Below are 19,616 nucleotides of genomic sequence, written 5' to 3'. Positions count from 1 at the left end.
CCTTTAGGGTTTTGATTCACAGAACATCTCCAATAACCAGCCGTGCACGAAGCGTGGGGAAACCTGTAGAGGTGGTTACCTAATTATATTGTTCCCTCGGAACATTATGTCAGAGAATATACTTTGATGCTTGCCAATTCTGAGATGGAGATGTCGCGAGAATCTTCATTTGTCCTCGAGAAGTAGCTGCTGGCAACCCTCACGGAAGTCCCAGCTTCCAGTCCCCTGCATGTGCGTATGGTTTTCGTCTCATGGTTGAGCGGCAAGCCGAGATTACTAAAACTGTCACAACTGTTTCACCGACTGCTATGTAAGATGTCCCGAGTGACAGAATGCACAATGTGCATACGCGAAGGACACCACGACAACAGCCGCCAGAGATATCAATTGGTTCCTGCCTGTTCCCCGTTGTTACATCTGGACCCTTGGCATAATTGTTATTGGGTCTGCGATGGTTGTGTAACGGCAAGACTTTTTTCAAAGCCGAATCTTCCTCCCGAAAATGTTGTATAGGGAGCATCTCCTAGACTTCAGTGATGCAAATTGTGTCACATCATTGAGAAATTGCTTCGCTACCCCTCATACACCTTTCGACGAGAATCAATACTCTAAAGCGCAGATGCAGCACTTCGCTGACCATTGAAGCAATGCCGGACAGCCAAATGTGACTTGCTGCACTAGTGCAATTCAAAACCTCTCGACTATCACCGACCATTCATTTATCTTTTCGCTGAATAGGGAAAGTAGTAAAGTGAGGCTTATAGTGTCAATGTTTCCAGAAGGGTTCCATAGCACGAAACGAGCAATGGCAGTTGTTACAGTAGTATCTTGATCGGCGCCTGGTATCATCTCTAGCCATATTGATCCCTATCGGTTTTGCCTATTTGGTTTAAAGTTGTATTGCATATTCAGCCAGGCTATCTCCAGTAGTCGTTTCAGTCCTGGCATGCTCGTTACTAGTGACGACCTAAATTGTATTGCTTCAACGAAATCTGCCGTGCTCGGAGCAGTCGGCAGTTCCACATGAGACGAACAGTCTTGTGAAATGCTGTCAGCAGATGCCGTGATGTCAGTGGCTCACGGAAGACAGTATCTTGACGCGTTGCAGAATTTCAACTATGCGACCGAGGAATGGGGAGACCCGACAGTCTAAGGAGCTGGTCACTTTTGAATGTTTAGATAAACCTGAAACTGCGGAACTCGAGAGCACGCTTCCAAGCCATTGTTCACAACGTTCTAGTCCCAAGTGATCAGGGGCCAGCCAAAGACAAGTCGCCAGAATTTGAGAATCCTTTTCAACCAAATGGAAACCGTCAGAAATCTCGATGTCGTCGATTCTCTCTATAGATGCAAAGTGCAAAGCTGCTTTATATGGATTCCAAGTACGGATTATCTATCTTCAATCAAAAGGGTGTTGCATTTCTTACAAAGTTCCAAAAAGCCAGACCGTCGGAGCTGGGACTAATGAGGTCTCCATTCTGCAGATCATTGGATGCTTGCCCAACGGGCCGAATATGGTAAGCAATGCATAATACGGTGCGTGGGAAAAGGCGGCCATCCAGCAACATGGAAGATATGACCCAGATACCATGTGTGAAACCCAGGCTTGTAGTATAGCGTTTCTAGTGATATCTAATTGGTGCAGGTGCCCACGAATAATACCAGCAGTGATGTTGCGCAGCCTGAATCTGCGCCTGCTACTCGACTATCTCACGTGGCAGGGTTTTTCTCGAACAAGGCACTGGGAAGGCAGAGAACGGACCGCTATCTTGGACATAGTACAACTGTAGTATCTGATATTTTGCCAAACAGCAAATTGCCAACGAGGTCTATGTAATTTTTATTATTATTTTTACTTGAGAAGTTTTAAGTGGCACTGCACGTACTACTTCTTGTAGGAGTTGACGCAATCGTTATTTTCCTGCCGCCAAAGAAATGCCAGTCCAGGGACATCTACAATCAACAGATGTGACGAGTTTCGTACCAAGGCCTACACGTGGGTAGCTCGTGCTAGCATGCTTCGTGGAGGGGTGATGTGTTCGTCATGCTGGCCTATTCGAGGCTGTTCTTGCACAGTAACTAAATTTTCCTCGCGCATAATGGAAGCCAGAGTTTCAATTACGACCGCCCAGGATTTTAAGTTGTCAAAGTGCAGCAAAATCGGAACTCGCTGACATACGACTAGGTTAGTCTAGGTTGCAAACGTGTGTGCTATAATATGGAGCTTAGCTTGTTCTGTATCTTCAATGTTTCTAACGGAGATTTGAACGCACGCAACAGGGGGTGCAAGCGTTGGACGGCGCACGCCTGTTCCACTGCTTCGGGGGGAGCCAAAATGTCCTAACCTACTCCATATCTCGAATCATTTTTATGACGCCACTCGCAGTTCATCGACCGTCTAGACTTAAGGTGAGTACGACGTACACCAATGGCCGTGACGTAACAATTGGAAGAATCGCATTCCCGAGACATGTATGGTGTGAAGACTAACTATGCCATGGGCCAGTAGAAATTCTAGAAAGCGGCACTGAACGCTGAGAGGCTACCGACATCTTGTCTCTAACATCATTTCTATGCTGAGGAGGTAACACTAGATTAACTTAGCCAATTATCCTCCATCAATGGTTCGGATGGGCTTCGAACAGTTAGCTTTTCCTGCCTTTTCCGGCGCCGGTTGTCTTAGATCCAATCTTGCATATTAACGGTCAACATGGTGTCTAAGCCTACAGTTGTACAGCCATACGTCAAGTTTACGGACTGGCATTGAGGTGGATGAACCAGACCGTCGGGAACGGGTCATTGAGAGATATTTCCAACCCAGCACACAACCCTGTGGAAAAGACTGCACCCGCGTCATTCCCTTTGGGTGGTGGGTAGTTTACTGTATACATAGTATTTGGCAAGGATTACTGCACATGCTGCATGGGTCCGGCAAGGCTGAGACACACAGACATGCTCACCTCTCAAATTACCGTCTGATCAGTAGAGCAAGCAATGGTCAATAGGATGATACTTGTATTTCAAGTAAACTTGATGACGTTCAATGGCGACCTTGAGCTATGTTACTCCCAGATATGTAGGTTCTAAAGGTAGAGTTAATGCCAGAATCATCAGAGAGAGGCACTTCAATTCATGGGCTATTGGTGCACTTGCAACAAACTCTGACATTAATGGTAAGTACCAATGCTGCAGCGCATATGTTGCCCCAGATCTCAGTCGAGAGCGAGGGCTCGTTTAGTCATGCCAATTGTTTCATTCCGTGTCTTGTCTTTACTGTCATACGAGGCCCTCGTCCGTTGACAGTGCCGGTGCTGCCGAGGTTTCAGGCTGTCTATTGCTTGCAAGACAAAGCTGCTTGTGTGTAACATAAATGTAACCGTCCCACGATTAGAATATCGCTAAGACTACGAGAGTCACACCGTGCCATGTATCCGTCTCGCCTACGTCCGTTTCCGACATGTGGTGCGCCCGCGGATGCGTGGTGTAAAGTTCAGTCCTGCAGTAAGAAGAGGCCCGGTGATGCAAGAACCAGAAGCTCGGGACCAGGACGGGCGGGCAGGAGAATGTGGACTGGCGTAAGGTATAGATAGATCAATGGTAAGTGCTGAATGTGGGCTCTTGGATGAACTCTATGTGGTGATCTTGACTCCGAATTACTATGCCTCAAACAAAGTTTGTGGGCCCCGAATACCAGACCTTAGCCTCTTCGACAGTTACGCGATGAAATCTCGAAGTCCATGAAGCTGGGCCACTGGCTGAACATGGGACGTTACCAAGCTGCTTGCATGCATATGTGGACTTTCTCTTACACGAAACTGGCATATGCACACGCTGCTATAAAGAGTTATAATTCAGAAATTTTGTATGCTTCGCTAAAAGGGCCCCAGCTACATGCAGATCCAAAGTCAATCACAGACCTGACCATGGAGAGAAGCGCTATATGCTGGCCGAGTAAGAAGATTAAATATAGTGCTACGATCGTGTAGCTCATTGACCCGTTCCTATGTATGCCTGAAGTCAGGGAGTTTTCTCGTCCCGCAAAGAACGCCATGTAAGCTCAATCCTACCGGAACGGTAGAGGCTTGGCCAATATCGGGAGAGTCAAGCCAAACCAGTAAAACATCGCCGTGGTTGTCAAGCGAATACTGAACGTTAGTACCTTACGTTTTCGCGCAGTCTACCCGATGGTGCTCGGGCACGCCTAATATAAGCCAGTCCACTAATTAGTTCAGGGGGCATCTCGGTCATGTCAGGGCTATCCCAGCAGATCCAAAAGAGAGAGAAACCCAGAAATCCAATTGTTCGACCCTTGGTGGGACAAAGATTGCTGCTAAACATTTAGCTTGCACTAGGGTGTCTTGCGGAAACGACCGTGACCCCGTTCTTCAAAGCTGTCAGACCATTCACCTCCCGATACCACATATGGTTGTTGACCCCGGATCTTTTGGCACCACCAGTCGTATTTGGTGCAGCTCGATCACGCCGTTCAACTCTTTCGTGTGGCGCTTTGACGAATGACAACCCTTCCGTGGCCTGGAGATGGCCAGCCCAGGATGGTAAGCAAAGCACAATTTGCTAATGCACGAATCCCAGCTCTCGATACCCTCCTCTGCAGCTTGGCTACATTGAGCCCCGAAATAGCGTATTTCCTAGGACGCTCTCTATTAGGATTGGGACCTGCCCTACACTGGCCCCTCTACGGATCCGTGTGCTTCCTACCTCTCATCAATGAGGACGCGAAAGATCTGTCTCCATCGCCCCCGGCAGACACGTTGAGGGGGCCTTGCAAGTCCCGCTCATCTTATCCTGGGGCCTGTGAATGCTCCATCTTATGAGGAGACCCTCAGCTGGTCCCTGCGCGGGTGCTAAGGTACCACTAGATCGACAAGAGCAAGAGGAAAATTACATGTCATGACCCTGGTCTCCCTGGTCTTTTTGTGGATGGGTGGCCTAGCATCGGTTTGTCTATCCCCAGATATTCGAACCTTTATTATGTGCCGTCACCCTCCATCTCAAATGAGATCGCGTAGTCTCTTCTTTTTAGTGAATCGGCCCCGGTCTTTGATTTATGCTTCGGTCGAGCGTGTATGAGAAGTGCCTCATCAACGTCCGGTTCAGAGCCATGAACAGTTTCTAGCTTACACTCCTTGCCACGGTTCTACTGCGGATTTGCTAAGGTTAGGTTGCTCACCACCCTACGGCAATGCAAGAGAAGTTTCGGCCGTGCCACTTGTGGTTCTCACCTTAGATATCGATTTGCCGGAACTCGCTTGTCTATGAAACCTATTGAAAGCAAATTGGCCTTGGAGACATCAAGCAACTATACTTTGGACGGCGGTCAGGTACATCAACGCATTCTGTCAGTTCTACGCCGTCAATCGCGCTTGAAGCCGATTTGTTATATCTTTTTCTTTCTTTCTTTTTTTTTCCCCGAAGGACTCCGTGTCAACCACCAATCGATTATTCCCTCGAACCTCTGAGCATCGAAGCGATAGGATCCTTCAGTCTCTCATTAAAGCGCCATCATGTCTAATCTCACACTATTGCGGGGTATATGCCCTACGCCTTTCTTTCAAGAAAATCACTTCACCGATGGAGGCTGTAAGTGTTTGTCTATCCAGCCATTTGATCCGTGCTTACAAGGTCAGATATCAATGGACGACTATGTCAACCCGTAACAGCAGAAATCAACTGCTGTCTACCTTGCCCCATGACCGATTACGCATATCCAGACAACTTCAAACAACTGACTTCGGTGGCCAGTTGGATCAATGTAGTTGGCATGATATGTTGCGTCTTCCTCTTGGTATCATGGATATGCCTTCCTATCGAAAAAACACACCGTCACTACCTGAGCATAAGTCTTACGTGCGCGGTTGTCTTTATGAATGTGAGTTGACTTCATGGAAAATATTTTGCTACACTCATTCTAATGCCTTACAGCTGGGCTTCATTGTGCCCCTTGCAGCCAATCCCGACCAATGCTATGATCAAATTACCCCTAACAGCATGGAATCGAGTGCGGTATGCGCCGTTTCAGGATCATTCTTGCTTTTTGGTGGATGGGGCGGTGTGATGTGGATTTTCTTGCGAGCTCTGTCATTGCACCTCCAAATCTGCTGGCAGATGGTCGTAGGCCGCAACTTTATGTGGCTCTCGCAAGTCGTCGGCTGGGGCATTCCCGTTGTTGGATTGATCCTGCTCCTCGTTTTCAGCGGAGTCTCTTTCCGATTTGGCCAAACGTGTCACATCAATCACGGCAACAGCCTGGCAGATTTCTGGATACCTCTGTTGGTCTTTGCAGGCCTTACAGTCATCATTCAATTTGCTACTTTCGGTTACTGTATCAAGGTCTACCTTGCATCTCTGGCTGACAGCGCCGCTTCAACGGAGAATTCTGCTGGCCTTCCCGCATATTCGAATAGTATCCGTACCATGACTCCTCGTCAAGCATATCGAAGAGTACGAAGGGTTATCCAGCTTCAGTGGCGAGGCATCGTTATTGTACTCATCATCATCTGTGACGTCGTCTTCTTCGCCTTGACTTTTGTCTTCTTAGACAACACAGTTGAATCGGTCAAGGATAATCCGACTAGCAAGAAGACATCAGCCTGGATTGCCTGCCTCGTAACGCATAAGGGCGACAAGAACCAATGCTTGTCAGAGGCCAGTCAACTTGTTGTTAGCCTGCCCACGGTTATTGCCGTACTCATTCTTTTAGCAGTAAGTTTCGTTCTCAAGTAGGAAGATGGTCTACTAACACAGGTCAAGATGAACGGCATATGGCTGGTCTTGCTTCTTGGGCCCGGTTCTATGGTGACTGGCTGGAGAGAGTATTTCCTCTCTCTAGGCGGCAACCGCGCCAAGAAGGAGTTTGTATCAGTAGATGCACGCATGGAGTTGCAGAAGGATACTAGATCTTATGAAATGTTGTCTCGCGACTCCGGAAAAGCGGAATCCATACTAACGCCTATTAGCCCTGCCGTATCCCCTACCGGTCCACGAGATGGACGTCACACTCCCGACTACTTCGGCCCGCAGGCCACGCGATACCAACCACACTCTCGATCCTTCTCTTCGCCGCGACCTCCACAGCAGGTGACATGGGATACCGTATCTCCGTATGGTCCACCACCAATGCCACCTGCGCAACCGCGGCGCATGGCGGACGGGTCCGATTATGAAGATATGAATCCTTTAGGCATGAACAGAATATGAGCGGTGGACCATGAAAACGGACAATGTCCCAAACAAATAATAACATAACATATACATGTTACAACAAGACCTTTGCACCCGCGTGCATATCATTCCTTGTGTCATACATTTTGGCAAGTTTGCCTTGTACATTGATGTACGAAGTCTTCTACACAGCATCAGTCATCATACCGAACGGTTATGATTCTAGTTCAGCGTGGCGCACTGGGTTATCAGATTTGGAGGAATAGGGAAACCGGCTACCACGGAAAAGCATGGGATGTTATTGGCATATAGCAGAGGAGAGCATCCGGTCCGGCGGCCCAAACGTCGACTGGACTTGAAATTAGTGCATTTTCGGTTACCACTTTAATAAGAAGACCATACTCGTCAGAGACTACAGGAAGCAATGGTTGGATCACGCAGACGGGCGTCTTCAACATTAATAAAGACTAAGCGGACGAGACAGACGCAGCCTTCGTCAGCGACCAGCGAACACCACCTGTATACAACGGCAGAATGCTCCTTGACATGTGGTCATTGAACAGTGCTTCTAGTTTAGTATCGCGTATGAATTTCACAAGACATCCCAATTCTCACCATGAACGCATCAGTCACTCGAATGCCATGTACAGCTCGACAATATGCCTCCAAATCATTGGCAAGCGAGTTCTGGCACATATGTTAGTTGTTATCCCTATCAAGGGCATGACATCGCAATGGCTGGTTGATTGCGCTTTCTTGGTATTTGCACGACCCGCCCGTACGTCAGCAACCTTGACTAGTCCAGCAGATTCTATATTTAATCGACGTGTGTGTGAGGACGAAATGGCTCCTAAATGTTAATTTTCTCCATTGGCATACCGGAGAGGCCTCGCTAACCTAGTAAATACTGTCAATGAAGCAAACAGCTGCGGGACACTCTGATGTAGAGCTGAGGTCCGAAAGCAGAGTGAACGGGGGAGTGCAGCGCCGGCTCCCCGCATAAATTCACCCCCATACTCCGTGCCTCACCGAAGGACTGTGAGTAGCAGACGTACCTAAGGTTAACCTAGTTCACCTTTGGTAAGGTTACTATGTAAGCGGCTCAGCTGACGCAGGGTAGCTCCAGTCAACGTCACCAACCGTCACGGCACCAGCGGGCTGCACCTTGCCAAATATACTCTAAAGATTTCAAACTTGCCCATCCTCACGATCCGTTCGCACCGACTCGCCGGAACTTGCGGCCAACAATGGGTTCAATTGCACTGTCGCCTATATATTGTATCCCCCAGCACGACGTGAAAGACCACATTCCGTTCGCAAAGCCGTAGACCGGTTGTGTTGTTAAGCGCTGGAGCCCCGACTATACACACTCATCTTTTAGACATCATGCTCATCCTTTTTAGCCTCCCCATCAGCTTCCTCTTGCTGGGGGGCTATGTCCACTACTGGTGGAAAACCGAAGCCGCCCTGAGTACGCCCTGGATTCCCGATCAGGGCGCTCGACTCTTTGCCGAACGAGGGCTGCCCCTGCCCATCGAAGAGAACAGCATCGCGACGTACGCTCTCCCACTATCGACGCGGGGCCGCGACATCGTCGACACCCACGGCCGGCGCTTCAAGCTCGCCTCGGTGAACTGGTACGGCGCAAGCGATGAGCTGTTCATCCCCGGCGGGCTGGACGTGCAGCACCGGGACAAGATCGCCGAGACGATACGCCGCATGGGCTTCAACAGCGTGCGCCTGCCATACTCGGACGAGATGGTCATGCTTAATCCACACGTCTTACCGCACTTGCTGACGGCGAACAAGGACCTGGAGGGCATGCGCGCCCTCGACGTCTTCGATGCTTGTGTCAAGGCCCTGACGGATGCCGGCATCGCTGTCATCATCAACAACCACATCACGACAGCAACATGGTGCTGCGGCGCCGACCCCTGCGACTCCGGCTGGTCTAACAGCCACCTCGGGCCCATATGCAGAGTCTCCCAGACCGAGGAGGATTGGGTACAGCATTGGGAGACGGTCATGGCGCGGCTCGTTGACAACCCCTACGTGATTGGGGCGGACTTGAGGAACGAGGTCCGCGGCGCCTGGGGCACGATGCCATGGGGTAAATGGGCAACGGCCGCCGAGAAAGCCGGCAACCGGCTACTCAAATTAAAGAAGGACTGGCTGATCGTTGTCGGCGGGACCGAGTCCGGGAATGACCTGACGGGTGTTGCGAAGCGGCCGGTCGAAGTGGACGTCGAGAACAAGGTGGTCTACTCGGCGCACGTGTATGCATGGTCCGGCTGGGGGAGCTCTGAGGGCCGCTACTCGAAACGGAACTATGCGAGCTTCATCCGCGCCATGCGTACAAATTGGGCCTACTTGGTCGAAGACGATATCGCGCCCGTCTGGCTCGGTGAGTTCGGAGCGCCGCACCACCCTAGCCAGGGAGATGCGAATTATTGGAACAACTTGCTGCGTTATCTTAAAAGCATCGATGCCGACTTTGGATATTGGGCTATCAATCCCCGAAAACCGAGAGAAAACGCACTTGAGACTTACTCGCTGGTGCAGGATGATTGGGTTACGCCGATTCTTGACTACAGGATGAGAGATATGACTGAGCTCATTGCTGGGGACGAGAAGAAAGGCACGAAGGAGCTATGAGGGGTTGGTCCCTGAAGAAGTTATGGGTGGTTTGGATTAACAACATCTGTTCAGGAATTAAATTTGTATACATTGTCTGTCGCCAACCACAACCCGTGGATGGCATCATCACGACTAGTATTGATACAAGGTTCTGGCGTTATGGTTGATGTTGGGAAATGCGGAAGACAAAAGGAGAGCAATATCAAACATACACCTTCATAAAATTCAAAACTGGGAATTACCAAACTACTGCGCATTGTGAACATCGAAACCATTAAATCAACGATCTTATAGCAGTAGTTTTGCGCATGCCCTACTCTCGAATTGCATTGAATTGGCGATTCTTGACTATTTGCGAGACTAAAAAGCAGTGTCAGACCATGCTGTTCCCTGATGTGACCTAACATATCTGAGTTCGTGTCATAGGCGTAATTAGTGCAAAAGTAGACGTTGCAAGCCAGAAGGCCCGTGTCCAGACTCGACTGCACAACGTCCTTCCGCTCCCTGGAGAAGAAGCATTTCCTGGTTCATCTCTTGTGCTCCCGCGCTCGGTCCAGGTTGAACGCCGCACTGATAAGTGCCAGGTGACTGAAGGCTTGCGGTGTGTTACCAAGCTGCTCGCCTGATCTCGCAATCTCTTCAGAGAACATGGAGAGGTGGTTGGAGAAGCTGAGCATGTTCTCAAAGAGGTTGATGGCTCGGCCGAGGTATTTGGGCTCGTAAATGCTCGCCCGCGTCATGGCTTCTACCAACCAAAACGTGCACATCGAAAAGGCTCCCTCGCGACCACCGACGCCTGCGAAAAAGAGGTCAGTAAAAGTCCAGGCACAGGTATAGAAGCAGACGTTTGGGGTGGATGTACCATCCTCGGACAGTTCTGTGTCATAGCGATAGACAAGTCCCGTGCTAGTAAGACCGCCCTTCTCGGGCGGCATGAGAATGCGGTCCATGGTCCGGAGGAATCTAGGATCATTAGGAGCGACGAAGAAGACCAGAGGCGCGATGAGGATAGATGAGTCGAGCATGGTGTTGTTCTCGTAGCTTTGCACAAAGCAGCCCATCTCCTTGTTATATCCCTTCTCCATGACTTCCTCCATGAGTTTGTCTCGGGCTTCCAGCCATTTGGTTCGGTTGGGACAGGGCAGACATCGCTTCTCTGCCAGTCGCAGACCGCGATCAAAGGCTACCCACATCATGACCTTCGAGTATACGAAGTTTTGCTTGTGGTTGCGAACTTCCCAGATACTCATATCAGGTTCTGCAATCCCGGTTAGCTACCAATGTATCAAATACCTCTCTCAATGTGGGCCTACCATCGATTATTGTCAGAACGTAGTCTAACAGACGGTTAGCGAAACCGAAACAAGCCGGAGCATTGATATGAGTAAAGCCTACCAAGCATCTTTCGCACAGAGACCCAAGTTTCCCATGATACGGGTTTTCCGTATTTGTTGTAAAGGTAAATACCGTCCATCAGCTCACCATAGATATCAAACTGCTGATGGAAAGCTGCACCATTACCGATACGGACAGGTCGGCTATTCTTGTAGCCATCTAGATGACTGAGCTCCTCCTCAGGGATATCTGTCTCGCCCCTAATGGTGAACATGATGGGCAGTCCAGAGAACTTATCATCTTTTGTAGTGGCATTTTGGAAGCTGCAGAGACCAGGAACACGTCAGTAACTTGATTCCCCCTAGCTAAAGAAAAGCCCATGCCCACAAGTCCCGATCTTTAACAAGTTTTGGTGTAAATGGATACCAGCAAGCAAGAAGCTTGAAACAGCAAATCACAATCGCGGTTGTAGGCTGTATCTATACGTACCGGTTGTTGATAAAACCCATGTAGGCGTCTGCCTCTTCCGTAAATCCCATTCGTAGAAGAATGTAGATGGTGAAGCTGCTATCGCGAATCCAAGAAAAGCGGTAATCCCAGTTCCTGTGCAAGAGTCAGTCCAAATGCGTAGAGTCATGTCAGTTGTTTCGGTTTACCTGACGCCGCCCACATCTTCGGGAATGGAAAATGTGGGTGCTGCAACAATGGCACCGGTTGGTTCGTAAGTAAGCATCTTCAGGATCATCAGGCTCCGTGCCACAATTTCGCGCCATCCCCCCCGATATCTACTCTTTGCAAGCCAGTTAAACCAGAATGTCTGCGTATCATTCTGGTGCTTATCGATAATTGGTGTTGTAACATGTTGCGTGACATGATCCTCAATGTCAGCACGAAGGACGAATGATACTGCTTGACCTTCGCATAAGCGAATTTTAGCAGTCACGCCCTCCCCAAGCATACCATCTTTTTTCTCTTTCTTAAAGATGACTGAAGGGCAGCTTTTTTTCTCTTCATCTCCATGATCAATGGTAACGTCCAATTGAAGCTTTTCATGCTCGCTGTGGAACGTCACAGTCTTGCTCTTGCAGTCGAACGACTTGAGTACATGCTGGATAATAGTGGTTGTGTGAGATTCTTTCCCATAGCCGAAAGCTGGGTATATGTCCACATCTAAAGGTGTTAGTGCATTCTTTTGAAAATGTGGAAACAGCCGTGACGACATACCCAGATCAAGTTCTCCTCGAATACATTCTACTCGCCTGACTAGCCATTTCTTCAGCTCCTCCTGCACTGGCTTGGTCTCACGGTAGGCATTATGCTTGTAACCACTAGCCAGAATGTTGGTTGTCCTTGGCCGAGGGAAAAAATCAACCAAGTCGACCACGCCGCTTTCATGTATGTATCTGGTTTGCAGGATAGCAGAGGAAGGCAGGTATTGTTGCTTAGTTGTGCAATCCACAGAAGGAGAAACACTGAAGTAGCCGCCCTTGTCTTTGTCAAGAAGACGGCAGAATATCGATGGTGAATCAAACTCGGGCCTGTCTAGTGTATCAGCAGCATATCCGTTTAACGAGTAGTCCACGTGGCTTGGCCATTTTCGCCTTGCACCGATGGATAAGTTTGCCCCGAGATCAACAGGCAGTTGATCTTCTTTCAATATCCTAGGATTGCCGTGTAACGTTTGAACTTACCAACACATGAAGTCTGTGAAAGTGATAGTTAGCACTGCGAAGATTCGAGGGCAACATGGAATCCTTACCAACACTGCCGTCCATGCTTACAAGTGCACACGTTCGCATGTTGCCGATCATTCCGTAATTCTCAATAGGTAAATACCCCGAGGCATCTCGCTTCGAGACATTTGCTGTATTGCAATTAGGGGCGGCCATCGTGTCTGCGAAGCGCGGCGATATCGAGAAGGACTGTTAAGACAATCAGAACAACCAAGAAAAGTTGTCTGCAAAGCAACACGTTCACTAAACCCGAAGATGGAAGCTCAAGTTTATTCTCACGATGTGTGTCGTGGGCGAGATAAGTAAGCCGGGTTGTGTGTTACAATCAGCTTGGAACTCGTAGCCTCAGGTCTGACCAGTGAGCAATATTCTTCCAGGAAGGTACCGGCTCAATTTTACACCATGGTAACCGTCAAGGAGGCTGGCTTGTGAGACAATTCTTTACACAAACATACCTCCGTTGGTTCCGACGTAGTCACCTAAGGACATTTGATAGACCAATCCTGTGAGGGTTCCCTGATCGGTTCTCCAGGTTAACATTTCGATGATGTCAAATACAAGCCACCACGCTAAAACCCCAGGTACATACTCCATTGTAGATGTTGTGGACATGGGAATGGACGGGGATAACCCACAGTATACACGATATATCGCAATCTAGGGCAATGCATTCCATCGTACAAAAGTTCCAAGTCACTCAACTTCACTACTAAGAAGCCTTGAGAGAATAGTGAGAGTGCTGGGTCGCACGGCATCATGATATGCGTGAATCGGTGATATTTCGACAATGCTGTGCTTGGGAGACTGGGGCACAGTAGAGCCACAAAAATGAGGGGGTCTAAGGGAGCTCTACGTTGCAGCTGTGGAACACCTATGCAGAAACCCTTCGGGCTGAGACTTGAAGAGGTGTCTCGTCCCGATGAACGACAGCTACCAAGGAAACGCGCCGAGTAGTAAGTAGCTATCTGGTATAGGAGTTCAGTTGTGGAAGTCGTTGGCTGCAACTGCGCCTGCGCATAAGCGCTCGTACTGGGTGAGAGCCTCATGCATAAAATCGTGGTCAGTTGAGCTTTGAGCAGTGGGTTCCATACAATCAATTGTTGTTCGGCCTGTGAACACGATATCCTACAACCACTTTCGCAATCAAATAATCGGTTCGTTCGGCTGCCCTTGAAAAACATGCCATGGCGAGCTATGGCTGCTTCCCGCAAAGGGATTGCTTGAATTGTTTACGATGAATCAGGTGTGGTTGTATCCGAACGATTTATTGAAGCCTCCTAGAGTCGCTAACCTAACTAATAAGCGTTGCTTTGCCGAGGGCCACAGCAGCTCGCCCGCGATCCCAAAATAGCACACCCTTGCACGCGGTTCACATCAGTGGCTGAAAGCTCCGACATGGTGCGACCAACTTCACAGGCGGCAGGTCGAAGAAGTACGTGGCTGTACGCGACTGGATTGGGCTTGCGAAATCGATTACAAAACCCGGGAAGTTTAGTCGACTATAAACTGGCACAACTCGAGAGAGGAAACCTACATAGCCCTGTATACATAGATGCGTAATGATGAGGGACTCGTCTGCTAATGTGAGATCCATACTTTTGATGGCTAGGATGGGATCCATACGGCGATCGTGCCGAGTGGTGAACTTGTAAATACGGAGTCTTGGCCGGGTAGGGTAAGCCATCGGTGCAGTGCATGTAACAGTAACCACTGCCTGCTGGTCGCAGGACCGTGAACAGCATCATATTACTTGTAGAAGGAAGTGATAGCCGCCAGGCTGCCATGTCAAAAGACAACTGCGGGTGCGGATATACCACTGCTGATCTCTACAAACCGGGCGGGTATTCATGCCAAAGATATGAACAAACTTGAGCAACTTAACCTAACCTGAGTAGATTGCCTGCAGCTTCAGCTTTGCCAATGGTAAGCGTTGCTGACCCTCCGCCATGCTAACCGTACGGGCTAACGCTAGGCTGTAGCAATGCAGCACTACAGTACGATAGGTACCGTATGTACAGAACCGCAGAGGCTGACCTAACCTAGACTAACATACAGTCATTCAATTGCTCCGCCTCCAAGCTTCAAAGCTCCAAAGCGCCTCCAGGCCTCCCTTCCGCTGAACGTGGTTGATCGTTCCATGTTTCCCGATTTGTGGCAATCACACCTTTAACCTCTGTCGCCTCTCCTAATCCAACAAGGACGCGCTCGAAAAAGGGGCCCGGACGATCGCGCAGTACCGTAGGAGAACCGGGGATTGGTCCACTGGAGTAAACCGAACCAACTAACTTGACTTCCAACCCACCCGCCGCACTGGGACCGCCTACCTTGGCGAAACAAGACACAACAATCTGAAAGGGAAGGGAAACATGATGGCGCCTGGCTCTATGAGATCTTGACGATACCTTTCTTTGGCTTCTGACACAGTTTTTGCCTTCGCCATCGTCGGCCCCGAGCCCGAGCCCAAGCCCAAGCCCGCGAGCCGTGTCACAAAATGGCCTCTGTGCCAGTACCAGACGTTGGCGGTCGATGCGGCGATATGGCCGCCGGCGACTCGAACACTGCTCTTGCTTCTGCCTGTGCGCCTGCTTTCGAGCGGTTGCCCGAGGAAATTATACAACAGTAATCAAGTCTCGTTCCCAATACTTTGACCTGCACTATCTGGCAGCTAACTGTGGACTCCCAATGACAGAGTCCTTCAACTGACTGATCCCAATTCCTTCGCTTCCTTGATCCTGCTCAACTCGAAATGGAGGCGCGTCTCTCAACACGCACATCTCTACGCACACCACCTCTCACGATGCCCATCATATTCAGCTATCCACAGCGGCATATCGCCCGACACGGCCAAAGATGAAGACCTGCCCAGACTGCGTCGTTTGTTCTCGCGAGAAATCAAGCGCAACTTGTTCGAGGTCTACCTGCGACCCAAGTCAACCACCATCAAGATTGTATCCAATTCGATAAGCTCGTCCTCTGCGCCTGGGGGTGAGGGCATGCAATTCAGCCCGTCGCCGCGCGGACACCATCTGCTTGCCTACAATTCTTCCAGAATTTACGTCTTGGATCTCAGAGGATCCGACCTGGAGGTGAAACGCGAGTTGAAGATACTGCGCCGTCCCGTCTCTACTTGCATACTCGATGAGGGCACCCTGCTCGCCGTTTTGTCTACCGACATGCAGGTCGACTTATATGACCTTCGAGAGTCCCCACCCAGACGATCACAATCACTGATACTCGATCACACTCCGAGAACGATAGCCCTGTCGCCATGTGGCAGCGTCCTCGCAGCCGCTTACGAAGGCGGAATTGAGGTCTCTTCTCTGAGACCTGGAGCCATGTCCACAGACAGACGAGCGGTAAAGTGTGACGCTGTCGACTATCTAGCCTTTTCCTTTGACGGGACGCAGCTCTTAGGCACCACAACTATCGCACACCAACCAAACACCGTTATTCTCACGGCACCTTATTATGACCCAGGTGCCCAGATGGGAGAGGAGAGTATAAGTGCTCTCTGGACCACTTCAATTCTCTTCCCAAACACGAGCCGTGACTGCAGCCACGCTGTGCTGTTGCAAGAATCTAGTTCCCAGGAAGCCAGTTGGACATTCACATATGACAGGAGCTTTGAGACCTTCCGTGCTGTGCGCATCGATGATCTGCGGAACGGCACTACATACTTTACTGGTCCGATTCCTCATTCCGCATCTCAAGCAACTCTCTTACCTTGCACTTTACCCGCAGCGTCGTATTGCGGTGAGCTCGTCTCTGCGGGGTTTGAAGGAAAGGACGTGTGGCTGTATGGGATCCCTGAAGACCTAGAGGCCATTTCCGACATAACCAGCGACTCAGGAACGCCGGGTCTAAGTCGGCGGAGCAGCGCGCCGTCTATTCGTTCTCCCTCGCGATCACAAGAGCCCACTGGAGGGAGAGTGCCACAATGGCAAATATTATGTGATAGAAACCGCAACACGTTTGTTAGTGGCCGGAAAATAACCGAGTTGAATGGCGTTAGTACCGTGAAATGGATTGCGGGCCATGGCGATTTCTCGTATCAGGAACGGTTGATAGTTGCTGCACGAGGTGTAATGCCCCCCAGGCCTATCACTGAAGAGGATGGAATCGACTTTGTTGACGGTGGCAGAGTCACCATTCTTGATTTTGACTATGGCATTGTGAATGGTCAAGAGATGGAGCTTACAATAGAGGTTGGGACAAAAGAACCCGAGGCCTTGGAGGAAGAGCATCGAGATATGGCCACAGAGGTGGCCATTGTAAGAAGACGTACAGTGGCTCAAAGGGGCGGCGGACGCTCTAATGTAATGCGATCCACAACGCTTGCGGATCGCCGGGCGGAAGATTTACTGAGACATCCTGTCCCTGCCATTCCTAGAGATGAAGACGAGGATCCTCTGATCCCACGGCGAATGGTAGGACCGCGCACTGAGGCAGGTGCACCTTCGGCCACAGCCGATGCGGAAGAACCCTCACTTGAAGAGGTCCAGGAGGCCCTCGATGCACCATATGCTCATGCTAGTCCACGATCAGCACCGACCCTAAGGCGGGCCGCGACCGCTGCCGCCGTGAATCGCCGACTCCATCCTTCGGCTGCGACTGGGGGTCGGATCGAGTACAGACGGGCCGATGGCAGGGCAGAGCATCCTCATGAGAGTGATGCGGATAATTGGGTTCCGCCTCCACCACCATATTCTCAAGATGACCCTGTCGATCTGCCTGCTTTCCTCCGGCATGCCGCCATTCCGGGAGTAGGTGTCAGCACAACAATAAGAGAGGCATTATCTGCAACATCTTCCCAAGCAATACATACTCCTTCTCTGCCGTCAGCAGCATATGCCCAAATACCGCCCGGTGATGCTCCAACAACGGAAGGCTCGTATCAATTAGCCAGTGGCCAAGCTCGACCGGGGTTGCCAAGAGTCCAAACTTCACCAGCGCGTGAAAGACGTTCCCGCGCATCATGGCAACAACCGAACTCACACCAACGAGTTGCCAGTGCCTCTGTGAACTCCAGTGATAACCGTGTGGTGGTATCCCAGCGCCCAGCCTCGAGTCCCACAAACCGATCGGCATCTCCGTTACGACGGTTCAGCCAAGGCAATGACCTGTACAACGTTTCGCCAGTGGAACCGCCTCACCAATATGCGCAGCTACCACAGCGGTTAGGAAGATTGGATACGGGTACAGAACAGCGTGTCTATTCTGGCTCGCAAGCACCATCCTCTAATGCTCAATCATCTAGCACTGGCATACCACATTTTCCGTCCACAGCCCATCCAGCCGCCATTAGATCGTCCGTGGAACCAACGAACCCTTATACTCTCAATGTTGCGATTCCTTCACCGGGTTTCAACAACGCCATGTGGAATGATATTGGCGCAAGCCCACAAGTCGGACGTCTTCCCAATGCCTCGACATGGCCTCGTGCGCCGCAACCTGGTCCTTCTTCAGCAGCCATTCCCACGGGTTATCCGTATTCTGCGCCGGTGATTGATGAGAACAATGCCGCCATTGTAGCTGCCGCGCTTCCACCGGCACCAACTCGAGACCAACTGGCTAGTCTACATAGACGTCGAGAATCGGCAGCGCCACGCCCAATCTCGTGCAGTTTTCAAGTGCCTCGTGTGCCTGTCGGTGGTCAACCTCCGTCCTTCAGGAACAGTCAAGCTCTTGGGGCCCAGCGGGCTCCTGAGCCAGAGCAGCCCCTGATCATCAGTACACCTAAAGGCGTTTCTGGCGCTTTTGATGCCCCAGACCGTCAGGCTTCACAGCGTCATCCGGGCGAGCCTATGATTCATTCTCCCGTGCCGCGTCACCCTGGGCCGCATTTAGGTGCTGGAGGCAACGACCGGCCTACTGTGGAGCGACTGGAGACTATATACAGTATCGCAAGCAGTGGTGGTCGAGGCATGAATGAACCCGTGGTCCTGCAAAATGCACAGGGCCAAACCATCACAATACCTCCCGCGCCGCCCTCAGCCCAGCTAACACTCTCCTCGCTCCGACACCACACCAGCCTAACAAGGCGCCAGAGCCGGGCCCGCAGAAGTGCTGCCAAGAACGTACAAGATGCCAAGAACCGGGGCTGGACCGGCAGGCGTAAGAAGAACAAGAAGAAAGACAGCGATGCTATGAGTAGCGCGTGGACAGACATTACATGGGCGTCTAAAGCACCAAAGGATGGCAACGTCAAGGAGAAGAGGTGTATCATCATGTAAGAAACGGCAAGGCATTTTTAAGGACATTCACGGATCACAGTACGAAAGCCAATAGCTCTGGTGTTTGGGCGGGGGTCGTGGGTTGCTTATGTTTTCGTATGGGGCATTGCATACGTTTCATTCGCTCTTGGAAGGCCAGTGAAGCGGCGGTCTTTGTTATCTTTTTTGATGTTCCGAGGGAGCGTTTAGTTGCACACGAAGTTTATTATGATACCACCAAGTCGAATTTGAAATGAATCATGTATCTTGTCAGCCACTTCTATTAATGTATGCACTTTGCCAGACAAGAAGGCTTCGGCAGACTTGTGGACCAGGGGAGGAATCCTTCCCGCGGACGAGTGTGTTCACTTTATTCCAAGTGATAGCGCGAGGGCTCAGGGCTCTCTCTATATATTGCACCGTCCCAGGACAGACGATGTACAAGAGACTGTAATTCCGAAACCTCAGGCGCTGTCAAAGGGGGGTATCTTGCCTGAGGTTGACGCGTTGCTGCGCA

At 50.4% G+C, this 19,616-nt stretch overlaps 4 protein-coding genes across 4 annotated transcripts; 3 read left to right on the top strand and 1 right to left on the bottom strand.

Annotated features, from left to right (window-relative positions):
- Nucleotides 1-5,525: 5,525 nt before the first annotated feature.
- BKA67DRAFT_653220 (G-protein coupled receptor) lies at nt 5,526-7,218 on the top strand (the record flags this gene model as incomplete). Its single annotated transcript, XM_046106324.1, has 4 exons — nt 5,526-5,601; nt 5,649-5,890; nt 5,944-6,723; nt 6,772-7,218. The coding sequence occupies 4 exons, from the start codon at nt 5,526-5,528 to the stop codon at nt 7,216-7,218; spliced, it is 1,545 nt and encodes a 514-aa protein (XP_045964150.1).
- Nucleotides 7,219-8,135: 917 nt separating this feature from the next.
- On the top strand, nt 8,136-10,092 carry BKA67DRAFT_36345 (cellulase). Its single transcript, XM_046096436.1, has one exon. It carries the CDS (start codon nt 8,569-8,571, stop codon nt 9,835-9,837), a length of 1,269 nt encoding a protein of 422 aa, XP_045964149.1. The 5' UTR covers nt 8,136-8,568; the 3' UTR covers nt 9,838-10,092.
- BKA67DRAFT_666858 (Six-hairpin glycosidase-like protein) lies at nt 9,863-13,043 on the bottom strand (the record flags this gene model as incomplete). The annotated part of the gene is made up of 8 exons (XM_046108601.1): nt 9,863-10,615; nt 10,682-11,077; nt 11,133-11,156; nt 11,215-11,477; nt 11,644-11,757; nt 11,811-12,324; nt 12,379-12,692; nt 12,901-13,043. 8 exons carry the CDS (start codon nt 13,041-13,043, stop codon nt 10,347-10,349), a joined length of 2,037 nt encoding a protein of 678 aa, XP_045964148.1. The 3' UTR covers nt 9,863-10,346.
- Nucleotides 13,044-14,878: 1,835 nt separating this feature from the next.
- BKA67DRAFT_634108 (uncharacterized protein) lies at nt 14,879-19,360 on the top strand. The gene is made up of 3 exons (XM_046105635.1): nt 14,879-15,506; nt 15,577-17,821; nt 17,942-19,360. Exons 1-3 carry the CDS (start codon nt 15,379-15,381, stop codon nt 19,118-19,120), a joined length of 3,552 nt encoding a protein of 1,183 aa, XP_045964147.1. The 5' UTR covers nt 14,879-15,378; the 3' UTR covers nt 19,121-19,360.
- The last annotated feature ends 256 nt before the right edge of the window (nt 19,361-19,616 follow it).

This window comes from Truncatella angustata (genome assembly GCF_020726525.1).
Source record: "Truncatella angustata strain MPI-SDFR-AT-0073 chromosome Unknown BKA67scaffold_1, whole genome shotgun sequence".
NCBI classification, from domain to species: domain Eukaryota; kingdom Fungi; phylum Ascomycota; class Sordariomycetes; order Amphisphaeriales; family Sporocadaceae; genus Truncatella; species Truncatella angustata.
Note: the sequence above shows the minus strand (reverse complement) of the source record. Positions and strands in the feature narration are given on the sequence as shown.

What these genes read in the sequence shown, in the direction of transcription:
- BKA67DRAFT_634108 (XM_046105635.1), top strand. Translation starts at nt 15,379, where the DNA reads ATGGCCTCTGTGCCAGTACCAGACGTTGGCGGTCGATGCGGCGATATG. An exon ending in CCCGAGGAAATTATACAACA is followed by an intron (nt 15,507 to 15,576) that starts GTAATCAAGTCT and finishes TCCCAATGACAG; the next exon opens with AGTCCTTCAACTGACTGATC. An exon ending in CTCGACCGGGGTTGCCAAGA is followed by an intron (nt 17,822 to 17,941) that starts GTCCAAACTTCA and finishes GTGGTATCCCAG; the next exon opens with CGCCCAGCCTCGAGTCCCAC.
- BKA67DRAFT_36345 (XM_046096436.1), top strand. Translation starts at nt 8,569, where the DNA reads ATGCTCATCCTTTTTAGCCTCCCCATCAGCTTCCTCTTGCTGGGGGGC.